General features: G+C 37.8%; 1 protein-coding gene across 1 annotated transcript in view; it reads right to left on the bottom strand.

Annotated features, from left to right (window-relative positions):
* Positions 1 to 15,425, bottom strand: part of LOC121423780 (receptor-type tyrosine-protein phosphatase mu-like) — a 75,540-nt gene that overhangs the window by 34,340 nt on the left and 25,775 nt on the right. The window contains exons 7-14 of the mRNA XM_041619269.1: positions 12,074 to 12,202; positions 8,801 to 9,097; positions 7,804 to 8,109; positions 7,565 to 7,635; positions 7,014 to 7,245; positions 4,952 to 5,184; positions 824 to 893; positions 121 to 223 (exon numbers count right to left, since the gene is read on the bottom strand). Of these exons, the coding sequence (XP_041475203.1) occupies positions 121 to 223; positions 824 to 893; positions 4,952 to 5,184; positions 7,014 to 7,245; positions 7,565 to 7,635; positions 7,804 to 8,109; positions 8,801 to 9,097; positions 12,074 to 12,202 (1,441 nt within the window). The remainder of the gene's footprint in view (positions 1 to 120; positions 224 to 823; positions 894 to 4,951; positions 5,185 to 7,013; positions 7,246 to 7,564; positions 7,636 to 7,803; positions 8,110 to 8,800; positions 9,098 to 12,073; positions 12,203 to 15,425) is intronic.

Genomic DNA, 15,425 nt, shown 5'->3' with positions numbered 1-15,425 from the left:
ATTCTGTTCTAAGATCAGCATTGTTTTGCATGTTTGATTGACCACATCCCCTTTGGAAATAAGCCTGAGGCCCGAGGCTTTGTACTGTACAGTGCAAAGATTTGAGAAGCTCATACTCACTTTCTAAGGATGCCAAAGACGAGAATGATGACAAGAGCGATTATAATGAAAGCACCCATCACACCCCCTACTATTGGTCCTACTGACGGACCAGGCGTCACCCCTGCCAAAGTAATATAATGCAGCATTAAGCATTTCATAATAGTGATCTATCAATAAATTGCAGTAAAAACTGTAAAGCTATACAGTAATACATTTTCCTCTACATGTAAATGGTTAGAATATTACATTTGGTTTCAATTTGACACACAATACAGTCATCAAATGTGATGTTGGATAAACTTGGGATGGGCCAAGCCACAACAACAACTTGTACGCAATGAGGCACAATCACAAATAATGTGTAGGTGAGTAAATATAAATGATTTTTAAAAAAATGGACAATAGACCACACTTATACGATGAAATCTATTTAGGAATGTACACATAAATATTAAAGTGCTTTGACAACGTATTGTTGCATCTAATAGCAAACATCTCTATGGTACACAAAATGAGGATATTTTGATTACATGAATTACATTTACCTAGTCATGAATTAACTTAATTTCAAAATTTAATTCACAAATCTGTTCCATTTTTTTGTTTCTTCTTTTCTTTTTAAATAAAGAATTTTCATTTTCATTTCAAAGAACTTTCATCAGAATTAAAGATTTATTGCGACATGATGAAAATTAATACAGAGATATAGTGATTGTTTTACCTGATTTTATTGTCTTAGCATTAATAGGTTCTGACCAATCACTAGAACCAGCTCCATTCACAGTCTGCACCTGTATTATATAATAAACAGTGCACAGTGCTTTTACATCAGTATATCAAGATAAATATATGAATTATAACTTCTTGAAAATGAATATTTACTTAAAGACGTTCATCTGATCTGTTGGGTATGAAAAATTGAATTTCTACAAAATAAAAAGGAAAACTAAGAAATTTGCCAAAGTTTCATTATTATGGAAACAGGAAATTTCAATAAAGAATATAGCTTGTTGTCTACATGTATATTAGCAGGAAAATGCACTTCATCCTGATTTTTCAAAGAAAAAAAAAATTGCTTTATGAAGGTTTCGTCATAGAAGTTGGGTTCTTCGACATGTCGCTCACTCAATTTATTCACACTTTAATTTCCCCTTATTGGTTTTTGTTCTGTCTAGAAATGTGGGAATCAGACCTAAAAAGTAAACAAAGTGAAACCATTGTCTCAAATTGTGTTCACATTCTTGAACAATGAGATTCACACTCACCAAAATTCCTCTAATTTAAGTGTGTCAACATTATTTCCCACTGTGGACATCTTAACAGTTTGTGTCCTCATACTGCATTTCACACAATTCACAGTGTTAAAAATGTTCAAATATAATAAATAGCATCAATATAATTTCACATTATTGACATCACGGTTCCTCTGTTCAACCCTAAGACTGAGGGGGGGGGCTAAATAAGCCGCCCCCCTCAACATTTTCGCGATAAATCTGCTGCTCGAAATTTTTGAACGCGTCACTCGCTGACTTTTTACTTCAAGCCTCGCGCAAATTTTGAGACAACAATTGTGACCCCCAGGTACGCGGTTCCAAAATTACGCAACATTTCGTAAGTGCAGACCCAGAATTACTCAAGAATGTGAATTTGTGTACAAATCCAATGCAAATAATGTTTTTAATCCAAATTCATAAATGCATCCTTATTTTTCCTTTCACTGCTTAAAATCAAATAATTTTATCTTGTTTTATAGTCAAAATAAAGTCCCCGATAATTTCCATTGAAAAACAATAAAAAACAAAAAGTCAAAAAACAAAGAAATACATAAGAAAATAAATGTGATGCTTAATTTAGAAAAATAAATTTGATCAGATGCCTATCTAGAGTATGTGAAACAAAAATTAGCATTTTAGGGGCATCACTTCATTAATTAGAGCAAACTTATGATTTTACGCATAAATTAGCATAATTAATGAGCAATGAGATTTTTTTCGCAGAATTTGATATTTATTGTTTTGTAGGTAATGCCATGGGTAACCCACGTGCCAATTTTCGCCGCGATTGCGCGATAGACGGCCGAGATCATAAGGGGGACTGAATCAGCCCCCCACCATCTTCGTCGAAATAGCCCAGTCTATTTAGTGTTAAAATTAATCGAATTTAACATGTTTCAATATCATTCCATCTACTATGGACATCTGAACAATTTGGGTGTTCATGCTGCATTTCACAATATAATTCACAGTGTTAAAAATGTTCAAATTTAATAGTGTCAAGATCATTTCACACTGTGGAAATCTGAACAGTTAAACAGTTCACATTGCATTTCACAATGGAAGTCACACTGTTAAAAAATATTCAATAAACTAGTGTCAACATGATTTCACAGTGTGGACATTTGAGTGTTCCCACTGCATTTCACAATATGATTCACAGTGTTAACATTCTCATACATGTATGTGAAGGCAGTTTCACAATGGTCAAAATTCAGAAAGGTGGATTTGAAAACCCATGGCTCATGCAGATTTCCTGTATAAATTACGCTTAATCTAGAGCGTATCAGGCACGTGTATACAGCATGTCCAATGCTGATGCACACATTTGTCACAGTGCACCAAATTGACACCTGTTCCCATGGTTACATACACTATTTTATTCATGAGTCCATTGTTTGAAGAGTGGACTCATGAAATAAAAACAGTGGACTCATGAATTAAATGAAGTATCTAACCATGGTAACAGGTGTCAATTTGGCACACTGTGACAAATGTGCGCATCAGCATTGGACATATTTTATACACACACCCGATACGTGCTAAATTAAGCGTAATTTATACAGGAAATCAGCATAAACCATGGACTCAACTGTGGGTTTTCAAAACCACCTTTGTGAATTTGGGCCATTGTGTTCAACACTGTGATCACACTGTGGTCGACAATGTGGGGCACTGTGCTCTCTCTAACAAGGATATTCCTCCAAAAGAGACTGTAAAAGGCTGCAAAGAGTTGTTATCAAGGAAGCTTAAACATGATATTGCAGGACAGTATTGCTTGTAAGGAACTTCCTCAAGTTACCATTGGAGCGGCCGAAAGAACATAAATATTACAAAGAAACACTAGAACTAGTCTGTGATGTAAGTATTTGAAGAGCAAACATCTTTTCTTAAAAAAAACAAGATGTTCAGTGCATAGGGAAAATTTTCAAATCTAAATATGGGGATTGTGTATCCTGTATTTGCGATAACTGTTTGCCATTAAGCCAAGGTAAATACACAACCAAGCTCTAAACCTTAGTATGTGAAAGCACTACATGTAGGTTTAAAACTGGTATATGAGTTCTCGACTCAATTATTATGAAGAATGCAGCCCCCGTTAGATCTTTCAATGCTGTATGGCATGGATACCATGGCATATCTGTATCAATGTAATGACATAACCCTTCATCATCTCAACACTAGCAAATGTTTAGTAAGACCCGAGAGCAAACATAAAGTATGTCTTGTAAATAGGTATGCATCAAACAGAATGAAACTTTTTCCCATTTTTTTCTTTCTCAAAGAGAATATCGTCCATGAGATTTTGTAGTTTAGAGTCCCATTTTATAAAGACTTGTAATAATAACAAAATCATTTAACTTTTCTATAAGAAATCTACTATCAGCCAACCAGATTGAAAGCATTCAGAAACTTTTAACCGTTGTTGCAAATTTGTTATGACAAGTAGTATACAAATAGGGAATATGCATGAGTGCGATGGTGCGAGATTTTGCATGAGGTGAAAGAAAGATGCTCTATTCAACGAGGCATTAGCCGAGTTGAATAGAACGTATCTTTCTTTCACCGAATATTGTTTCGTTTGAATTTGTTTGAATATCGTTTTGTTTGAAAATTGTTTGAATATTGTTTTACAGTCCGACCTCTCTTATCCGGCCTCCCCTTATCCGGATCTCTCTATTATCCAGACGCACACTTGCCGAGATTTTTTTTTTTTCATTCAATCTTAGTACCGGTACATGAGGAAATGAGATTTCAATCTAAACTCAATCCTATACGTAAACTCACTTTGATTACATATATTTCCCAACATAGTCACCTAACACACAAACATATTTTTCATGAAAATATCTCACCCAAATCACCAAAAAGAACTTTAGGAATGATAATTTCCAGTAAATCAGGGTGCAGCACAAACATTTCATCATGTTACACGTAACTTTACGAATGACTGGTAATCCTTTCATGTGGTAAATTGTTCACACCAAATTTCCATAGGCTTTGATGTAGTTCCTCAGAAAGGGTCACTAGTCTTTCATGAAATCGCTTGTAACTTATGCACAGCTTTATGAAAAACTAACCTGTGGTCCCTTTCATATTGTACAACGCCTACTTAGTTTCTTGTACGCGAGCAAATGGGAGGCTGAATGTCAAACATTTTTACCGTTGCAAACACAACGTACCATCCAAAATGTGTTGTTGCACAGCTTTAGGAGGTGACGTCACAATACGATTTAATTCATTGCGCTCAGTAAAAATGACGGTGCAATACGCATAAAGCCTGCCTGCTGGCTAAATGGGCAATGCTGCCTAAGGTCATGTGCACTTGTGGGATTTTGCTTTCAATATTTTTGCTCCCTTTTCATAGATTACTGCAGGGAAAAACTCTTTGTTTTGTTCATATTTTCGAAATAATTTGAAACACCTAACAGACATGGATGGCACATTGCTTGATCCCTAGAGATTGACATTGCAGCAAAGATACCACCTTAACTCTGTATACACTGTATGTAACAGGTCCCACAGATGCAAAGTCTCAATAACGGAAAAAAGTAACATGCATATGGGTGTCTCACCTGCACTGAGTAATTGGTTTCTGCTTGCAGGCCTTCAACGGTATACTCAAGCAAACTGTCTGTATCTTCTTCTAACGTATAGTTATCAGCAGTCAGTGGATCGGTTTGCTGGTAGCGGATGACATACATCTGGATATCACCGTTCAGGTTAGCCGGTAGCGGAGTGGACCATGCAACAGTGAAGGTACTGGTGGTACTCCTAGGTATGGACAGATTGATGGGTGCAGGTGCAACTGTGGAGGAAATAGAGGTTCATGTCAATCATAATTATGAAAGGGTTTATGAAAGTGAGAGGATACAAGGCAAAAATAAAATTTATTAACAAAATATGATACAGTCCTCAGCCAATATACAGTACTAAGAGTTCAACCAAGAACAGTAATTTGAAGGTAAGAAAAGCTGCCAAAAATCAGAAATACAACTTCTTTCATGCATACATCCTGCAAGTATACCACTCCAATTACAGATCCTCACATTTTGACAATGAAAAGGAAATGATAGATGTCGAATGGGCAGAACATAAAGATGCCTTTATAGTACAATTTCTGTCAAAGCTATAAACAGGCCTGTGAGTGGGGTTTCAAAAAAAATAGCTGAAAAAAGCTGAATATCTACCTTACTATTTACTTCTCGTCTTTTGCTTTTTAGAGGTATCTTGCTTATTATGGTGCTCTTGAATGTCTGTATGCGCTCTTTTGAAAGTCGCCAGCTTCAGTTTGGTTTTGGAAGAAACAGGACTTTTTCTTCAACCTTATGCATTCTCTGAACGATCACACATTTATGTTCAACAGACATTTTGAAAGTCATAGAAATATTTCCAATGATTCAAGAATATTAACAACAAATTCCAAACTCCAAAGTCAGAAAGTTCAAAACAATAACTTCATAAACATCCCGAACACGTGAACTGGTTCATTCACCTGCGAGTCTCGATGGTATGTACGTAACCAACAAAGTGCACACGCAATAATTTCCCTGTGTTGTATGCGGTTTCCGTCCGCTGACAATGCATACAGATTGACGGGCCCATATGCAGAGCTGCCAAGTTGTATTTTGCGTTTTCAGTATTCTTATCCCCCAAAATCAGTATTTTGACAAAAAAATCTGTATTTTTACTGTGAGATAAATATGCATGCATAATGGCAAAGTTCAATCACCATCCCACACAAGACCAAAAGCTTCAGTCTAGATTTTGGTTGTTCCGCTGAACTGCGTTGGCTCACTCACCAATACATAGACTGAAGAATTAGGAGGCCCGTACGTACAGACAACGTATTAGCAGTAACGTTAGATCTGACATTCAACGGAAATCTGATTTTTTACGATCGTTTTTTGCACATAAAATCATAAAATGTCACATTATGAAAAAGAAATTGCATCCATATTTACGGAAAAATGTATAAAATTCAGAAATATTGTACCTTAGACCACAGTTACCGCTAATTCCTTTCAAATGATGATCGAAACATCGTCATCTTTGATCCTTCCGTCGGTCAACGTAAGTTGCCATCTTGGATGACGTCATCATCCTTACAGACGTATTTACCAGTCACAAAATATCGCGATTTGAGCCGCCACTTTGCGCTTGTATGCCAACAACGGCAAAGGTGCACGGTGTGATCCGCAGCAGTTTCATAGAGTTACATATACTAAAAATTCGAAACTTCGCGAAGGCAAAATACAAGGCACGGTAACGTGTATATTCACAACACACACATTCTGCTCGCATCCATTTACCTAGACTTGTTTTCCACCCGTTTTTGGATAAAATAGCGGAATTTTGACTACGAAAAAACGGAAATGGAACAAAGGAAAAAAGCGGAAATTGAATTCGGTCTTAAAAATGAAAAAAGCGGATTTCCGCTAAATAGCGGAGATTTCACAGGCCTGTATAAAGCCATCAGAGAATTTTTAGTTATGTTACCATAATATATTGGAGAGCACTGTATCTGTGTGTAGTACCATAGTACATTCATACAAAACAAATGCAGCTACATGTATCATTTGTGCATGGTCAATATATTACAGCATTAGGTAGATAATGACATGGCAGAAGTCTCACCTTCTTCCTGTGTTTGGCCAGTTGTCTCACTGCTCTTGCCACCTTCCTCATCTTTATTTGAAGCACTTATTTGAATGGTATAGTTGAGATAGGTCCCTAACCCTGTTATCGTATAGGAGCTTGTATCATTAGAAACATTGCGAGAGTTTGTGGACGATGAACCAGAGAGAGCATAGTAAATCATATAATGGGTCACACCACTCCTGCAGTTTGCTGATTCCAATGAGAGGAACTGTGTGATAATCGTGGAAATTAATATTTACGTATTAGCATCATCAGGAGTAGGAGAACTTGCTGTAGTAGTAGTAGTAGTAGTAGAAGTAGTAGAAGTAATAGTAGTCATAGTGGTGGCAGTAGTAGAAGTAGTAGTGGTAGTAGCTGTAGTAGTAGTAGTAGGAGTAATAGTAGTAGTAGTAGTAGTAGCAGCAGCAGCAGTAGAAGTAGTAGTAGTAGTACTAGTAGTAGTAGCAGCAGCAGCAGTAGTAGTAATAGTAATATAGTAGATAATAGTAGTACTAGATTAATAAGAACAGTTTCATCATTTTCATTACCTCCCATGTCACATTTAGTTCCTTAGGATTGTTAGCTGTCACCTGTATTCCAGTTGGGGGAGACATTGGTGCTGAAAAAAAAATCAAATGAAAAATACAATTTCAAATGCACACATGAATCAATATATTCCAATAAATATGTATTTGGCTCATGCTGTAAAACTCCAACCGCTCAAACAATGGTTAGAAATGGCATTTACCACAGAATATTCAAATATTACCAAATAAGTTTAACTTACCGGTACAAAGAGTGATAGCATCAATCCTTGGAGACCAAGGACCTGTTCCACCCCCTCCTTCCCTCACGGCAGCAACACGAAACCTGTAGTCTGTGTCAGGAGTCAAGTTACTAACATTAGCTGAAGTGCTAGAGTGACCTACTCTCTGATCCGTTTCCCAGTTGCCACCTTTTCTTACAAATACATCATATCCTACAAGAGGAGGATCGCCTATGTCTTCTCCTGCAGACCAGGCATTCCATTGTAGAGATACTGAAGTTGAAGTGGTGCTGACAATAGATGGTATCGTATTTATGACTGGTAGAACTGTAAGCAATCCAGAAAGAGGCACAGAACATACATCATTCATTGACTGAAATTGACTGAAATACAATCTTGGCATTTTCAGTACACATCCACCAAAATGCAAAGTAGCATTATAATTCACCAAAATCTTGAATGTGTGCAGGTACATGTATATCATGTGTTGGTTGGACTAGCACACAAGTGGCATATTCACTCCTGACAGTATTCTACTTATATCTGGCTTACATGTATTATCTTTGGCATCACCATGTATCACTTTAAAGAAAATAGCTATGTAAGTCAATGATTAACTTCTGATACTCTCACATTAACATACACTTTCACCCGTTATATGTTTACCTCTGTAAACTTTTAACCACTAAATGTAGCACAATGTTTATACGGCTGCTGTTTTTATATAGATTAGGGAGACAATTCATGGTGTTATTTACTGTTACTTTTCTGCCACTCATTTAACTCCAGTGAGAGAGTACCAGTATAAAGTTCAGTTTCTTCATATATATGTCACAAACGTGAGAAAAACACATCTGCAGCAAAATCACTGCACTCATCTTACAGCACAAAGAATTTAGAAAAAAAATGATACTGATAATGATTCTGCACAACTAAATCAACTTGTGCCACCTAAGATAGTACATGTACCTATTAGAGGATCAAGTTTAAAATATAATGATGAAATGCTATTGCTCACCATAAGTTGCATTAGTAATGTTTCTTGGGTAGAACTGGTTTTCTACAATAAGACCACAGACATAGTATCCATCTTCTGGTGGATAAACATTTTCAATATCAAAAAGAACAGCCCGTTCCGACCCTAATACTGAGCTTGATCGCTTCGTGATTCCTGTGGTATTATAAGTGTTGGTATCAGTACGTCGACGAAGATCAACTGATGAGGCATCAGGAAGTGGAATCCCCTCAGCATAACATGTGATGATTGATGGTTGGTATGGATTCACTCTTTCTACGTCATAGCGTGATATTCTTGCTAGTAACCAATATAGACACAAAGAGATTGAAGTTATTGTTGAAGTAGCCAAGGCTCCAATTCTAATAATTCATACATCAAAAATTACAAATTTCATGCACTGTGAAAATTGTCAATGCAGATAATCCACTATCAATACGTGTCTTGCATATCCAATGAACTTCAATACCAATGAGTTTATCCAAAGTCTAATGATCAATTAGTGAATACTGAGAAAGTGGTTTGATCCATCAAGATTTGCAATGGTTTATCAAAAGAACCAACTGCTCAGTTGTCCAACTGTACTCTGATTCCTAATGCACCCCATTTATCAACAAATGCAGTACATGTATATATGTGCATATATACACACATATGTATACTGAATGAAGGTAGGTCATGGCAGTATTATAAACTGCATAGGCTGAAAGTGCTCAGAGACATGTACATAGGAGCTCAAGTAGTACAAAGTTTAATAGGCTCAAAAGAGTTGTTTGGTGATTTAGCTGGACAGTATGTTTTGCCCAAAGGCTCATCAGCATCATTCTACAAGATATTCAGTTTAACAGTTTAAACCAAAAGTTAAACTTTTGATAGATTGAAGTGGAATCAATCACACCATATGAAATAGATGGTGGTGGTGGTCTATTGTAGTAGAAGTGTTGGCAGGTGTACTGAATGTATATACAATGTATCAGAATGCTCAGTAGTGAGCATATTATTTACTAACAAGCTATACTTACCTATACCATCTCATCAAATTGCGATTCGTTACCCTGACTCGAATAGCCACCGGTAAAAAACTCCCCGAAAGAGGCTAACTGCAATCACGTAGCCTGGGAAACCCGTCACGAAACGAGACCCATAAAACCTGCTCGCCGCATATAAGCCTCCTCTTTCATTGCCAAGGAGGGGCGAAGTCTGCTGGGGAGGATGGGTGGGGAGTTATAGGTAAGTATAGCTTCTTAGTAAATAATATGCTCACTACTGAGCATTTTGATTTACTACACTGCCCTATACTTACCTATACCATCTCATCAAATTGCTAGAATAGCACGGAAAAAACTGTTGGAGGGGTAGAAATGAGACACTTTCCAGACATGTTAGCATAACGACGATAAAGAAACTGATTGATTATAAAATGGAGTAGTCTCCCAACTGGAGAAGCTACTCTAGGAATAAAGGGGTATTAATACCATCAACCTCATTAACTCAATGAGTGCTTCGTGCACGCTACGTATCCTACTATAACATGCCACACTCGTGCTCGCACGCCTACTATCGGATTAGCACTGTGGCATTGGGTTAGTAGTGTGCATGGCATGTTAAGAGTTAATGAAATATATCAACTGGAAATAGTTTAGGAACGATTAGGACAAGACAGAACCGCAGGGGCAAAACCTGTGTCTCGGCTAATTACATCCGATAAGTAATAAGATACAAAGGTATTGGAATTGGTCCAATAGGCTGCCTGGAGGATCTCCTCCATAGAGGTACCCTGAAAGAGCGCCCAAGATGCTGCTATGCCCCGTGTATCGTGGGCTGTAATGGACCCTGATAATATGGCGTCCTCTCCACCCAACCTGATCCCCTGCACTAACCATCAAGAAATTGTAATTGGACTAACAGGGCCGTGAGGTTATATTGAACTAATGAACAGTACCCCTAATGGTGATTGTCCTCGTTCAAATCCCATATGCTGGGCAGCTTAGAGGGAATGCACAGGGCTGCTATTAGAATTTGATGGGGAGAAATCGCCCCAATCTCTTCTGCGAGATGTAACAGGTCGGTGGTAATCAAATTCCGAATCAGATTATCCCACAATGGAAAACTCTTTCTCTCTACGGCTAGTACGAGGCGAGTTATCATTAGCCCCCACTCCATGACCGGTACGAGGCGAACTAGACCTCTCTCTATGTCTAGAATGAGTCAAGTTTTCATTAGCCCGTTGTCTCGGGTGACTTTGTCTACTACTTGCCGGGCTGGCGGTAAGCAAGTTCAGAGGGTCGGAGTCGGGAAGGGTCGGTGGTGGCGCCCGCTGGGGGAGCATTGCCTGCAAGGCTTCCAAGATCCAACTATCCGCCTCGGCGGGGTCTGGCAATGAATGGACTGACCGGTCACAATCCTGGGCCAGTCGGCTCTTCTTCTGAATTACAGGGGGTTGTAGTGGGTCGTTAATTTGAGCCTGATTGTCATTAGAAAACGAGTGGTCATCGCGAGGCCTCTTTTTGCCCGCCCTACTCTTTGATGAGGAGCTACCCCGATCGGAAGGAGTGTAAAAAGTATATTCCAATTTATCCGTACCCTTGTCTACCTCCAGCCTATGGGACTGGGTGTCTGATTGTGTAGTGACATTCGCCGGCGTTGTCTTGGCCGGGTTATTAGTGTTAGGGTTCTTGTTCTTCGGCTTTGTCTTGGTCTCCTTATCATCTTTACCATTATTATTTTTTGGCTTTGTCTTGGCCGAGATATTGACCCTTGGCTTTGTCTTGGCCGACTGATTCTCCTCTTGATTAAGATTTCCTGGGTTGGGGGAGGCTTGGGAATATTAATGTTTATGTCAGTTATTTCTTCAGACATCGTGATTCATAAAGAAAGGCACTGAAGCGCGGCGGCTAAACGTTTCGAGTGTACTCAGCGACGTCGCGGTAACGAAAGAGGAGGCTTATATGCGGCGAGCACGGTTTTATGGGTCTCGTTTTTGTGACGGGTTTCCCAGGCTACCTGATTGCAGTTACCCTCTTTCAGGGAGTTTTTTACCGGTGGCTATTTGAGTCAGTGTAAAGAATAGCAATTTGATGAGATGTTATAGGTCAGTATATAGCGCAGTGTAGTAAATAACAACATTTCTCACTAGATATTTTCATAGCAGATTTCATACATGTATGATATGTTGGCTTTCAATGAAACAAAGCAGTATTCATAAATTGCTTTCACAGTGAGAAATATATATAAGAGCTTGACAATTTTAGAGAGGATTAAAGCAAACATATTTACTTTGACAGTATTGTCCAATCCAGCCATCAATACACTGTCTTTTGCACAGTCCTGTCTGTTTTTCACATGCTTCTGGAGCACAGTGGCATTGCTGAAGACAATCCAGACCAAACATACCTTCTTCACATTCTACATGATAAGAGGTAAACAATAATAGAACAAAATTAAACTTTTAATATGAATGAAATGGAATCAAATTACACCACTATGAAATATACAACGGTGGTGGTCTACTTTAGTAGTATATGGCAGGTGAACAACAACTATATTGAATTTTTAATCAATGCAAATTTATAAACTTTATCATTAGTTCAGCTATAACATTCCTTTCTTAACCTGAGGTCACAACTCCCAAATTTAGTCTGCTCACCGACCGGGCGGCAAATATTTAGCCAATTTCGACCGAGCACCGACGGGCAGCCGTTTGGGCACCACTGGTTTTGGGGGCAACACTCGGTCGCCGCTCAAGATTTAGCGCGGAGTTGGAATTCTCACTGTGCCCATTCACTTTTCACTAGCTGCCCAAAATACGCTCGGCGCAAAATTGGTCGCCGTCTGGGCACCGACGAAATCAAGCGGTCGCCGTCAAATGATGTAGGTCAAAAATTGAACTCAATGGATCAACAGCTGTCAAGCGGTCATCAGCCAATCGCCGGCCGGTCAGATATCGGTTGATAATCTCACGGCCAATTCAAGATCGGACAGGCGATTACCTGAAAAATAGCTGGAGGGGATTCGGTGGGTCATTAGCTGATCACTGCTTGGATGCTAAACAGATTAATTCCCCCATTTGACCCAAATTTGGTCTTGAGTAATGGGTAAAAAATTGATAAAAATGAAAATTTTAGAAAATATTTAGTAAAAGTATAAACTCAGCTACAATATGTCGAAATCTGGGTGAAAAACGACCAACAAATACGGAGTTATAGTCATATTTGCAAAATTATTAAAACGTCATGAAACAAAAATGGAAAATTTTAGTTCCGACGCCATTTTGATGACGTCATGATAAAATTAAGGGTCAAATGTGACATGAAATCACATCTAAAACTCATACCCTATCCGAATATAAAAGAAAATGTAGGGGGTCAACGGACTATCCGAAGAGTTATATTTAATTTTGTAAAGGCATGTTTTTGCACATATTTGACCTATTGTGAACGTGCGTGCGCGCGAGATTCAAACTTTACTTGAAGCTAATTCCTTTACTACTGGTCGTAGGAGGTTGGTTAAGGTATCAAATTAATCAGAATTTAATAATGAATGCATTGACGTAAAAGAAACGGCGATTCTACATTGCGTATCGACAACGTGTGAGCACGTAAATTCTTGAAATGCTTCAAATGACCTGAAACGTACTCTACTTTGATCAAAAAGTAATTTCGAGCATTTTAAAATTTTGACGCGCACGCACATGCCCCTCGTGACGTGTACATGACCTCTGATGACATGAACAGTTGACTCTTGATCTGAAGTTAATTTGATGATAATATTGTTAACTTTTGACGATTGACAATGAAGATATGATTGATAGTGTGATTTTACAAAATGTCGCGTAGATGACGTCACGATGACCATTTGACGTTTAACTTGTTTTATACACATCGCATGATAACTGTGCATAATTGATAATATTTTGAAAATTGATCATAGAGTTTTGATGATTTTGGTGGAACAAGAAAAGGGTGGAAAAAGATAAATAAATAAAAAGAACAAATAAACTAGAATTTTAATTCATCATGAGGACGAATTAGGTGATCTGTCTCTGATTTTATGAACACGAAGACAATCAGCATGTTTATTGAGATAAATATGATCATCATGATGAAAACTGAACTTTTCTTACGAAAAGAATATGTTGAATACTCTTGAAAAAGAGGGAAATGAGAATATGTGAAATACATGTAGGTGTAGGCGATACACATTGTACATGTTATAGGCTTATTAAAAACGATTTTAATCTAATTGTGCGATATTTGAACTTATATACCTTGTAAAATGGTGATTAAGGAACATTTGCGAAATGTTGAAAAGAAAAAAAAATTATGTCCACTTTTGGGTTCGAACCGGGGACCCTAAGGACGCAAGTCTGATGCCTTACCCATTGAGCTACACGCTTCCCATAGACTTTACACATAAGCAAAACGAGAAGATCTGAAATCCAATTTTGCAAGTGAAATACGGGCATGATCCCGGCATCTGATCGGAAAATGGAGACCACATTTGCGATAGCTTACAATCTCAGCTACAACATACTCAAAGCTCAGAGAAAACCAACAAACAGAAATGGAGATATGGCTCGCGAAATAGAGGAATGTAAAATCCAGTTTTGAGAAAAAGTCATTTCCCATAGAGATTGCACACAAAATGAGCGAAAATGACATGCCTCTATAACTTGCAGTTTTTCAGGATGATCCGTTCCTTTAAAAGTGAATAAAGGCATCAAATTAGATAGAGTATGTCCTCAGCTACAACATATTGAAAACTGAACGAAAATTGACCAATATTTACAGAGTTAAAGTCAAATTTGCATAATAATAATGATGTCATAAGTAGCAAAATGGAAATTTTTAGTTCCGACGCCATTTTGATGACGTCATGATAAAATTTCGGGTCAAATGCGACATGAAATCACATCTCCCATCCATACTCTATTCGAATATGAAAAAAAAATGGGGGTCACCGTACTCCTTTAAAAGCTATAATGAATTTTGTATAGGCATGTTTTTGCACATATATTGTCTATGGTTAGTGCGCGCGCGCGTGCTGTAAACTTTGATGGAGGCTAATTCCTTTATTACTTGTCGTAGAAGGTTGATCAAGGTATCAAATTGTTCAGAATTATATTATCGGTGCATTGATATAAAAAAAATGGCGATCCTATGTTTTATAGTGCCGTTACGCGCGAGAACGCACGCGTAACCGTGCGCGCGCGCAAATTTTTGAAATGCTTAAAATCACCTGAAACATACTCTACTTTGGTCAAAAAGCGATTTTGAGCATTTTAAAATTTTGACGCGCGCGTACGCGCACGTCGTGACCTTTACATGACCTTTGATGACATGGACAGTTGACCCTTGACCTGAAGTTAATGTGATGTAAATATGGTTAATTTTCGATCATTGATAATGAAGATATGATTGATAATGTGATTTTACAAAATGGCGTCTAGATGACGTCATGATGACCTTTTGACCTTGAACTTGTTTCGTTCACATGACATGATAAGTCCCCATATCTGATGATATTTTGAAGATAATTGATGGTGTAGATTTGGAGATTTTATGGTAACAAGAAAAGGGTGGAAAAATAAAAATTAAGAAATAAATAAATAAATAATAAATAAAAAAGA

The sequence above is a fragment of the Lytechinus variegatus genome, chromosome 11 (assembly GCF_018143015.1).
Source record: "Lytechinus variegatus isolate NC3 chromosome 11, Lvar_3.0, whole genome shotgun sequence".
Taxonomy (NCBI): domain Eukaryota; kingdom Metazoa; phylum Echinodermata; class Echinoidea; order Temnopleuroida; family Toxopneustidae; genus Lytechinus; species Lytechinus variegatus.
The sequence above is the reverse complement of the archived record's forward strand: the minus strand, read 5'-3'. Positions and strand labels throughout refer to the sequence as shown.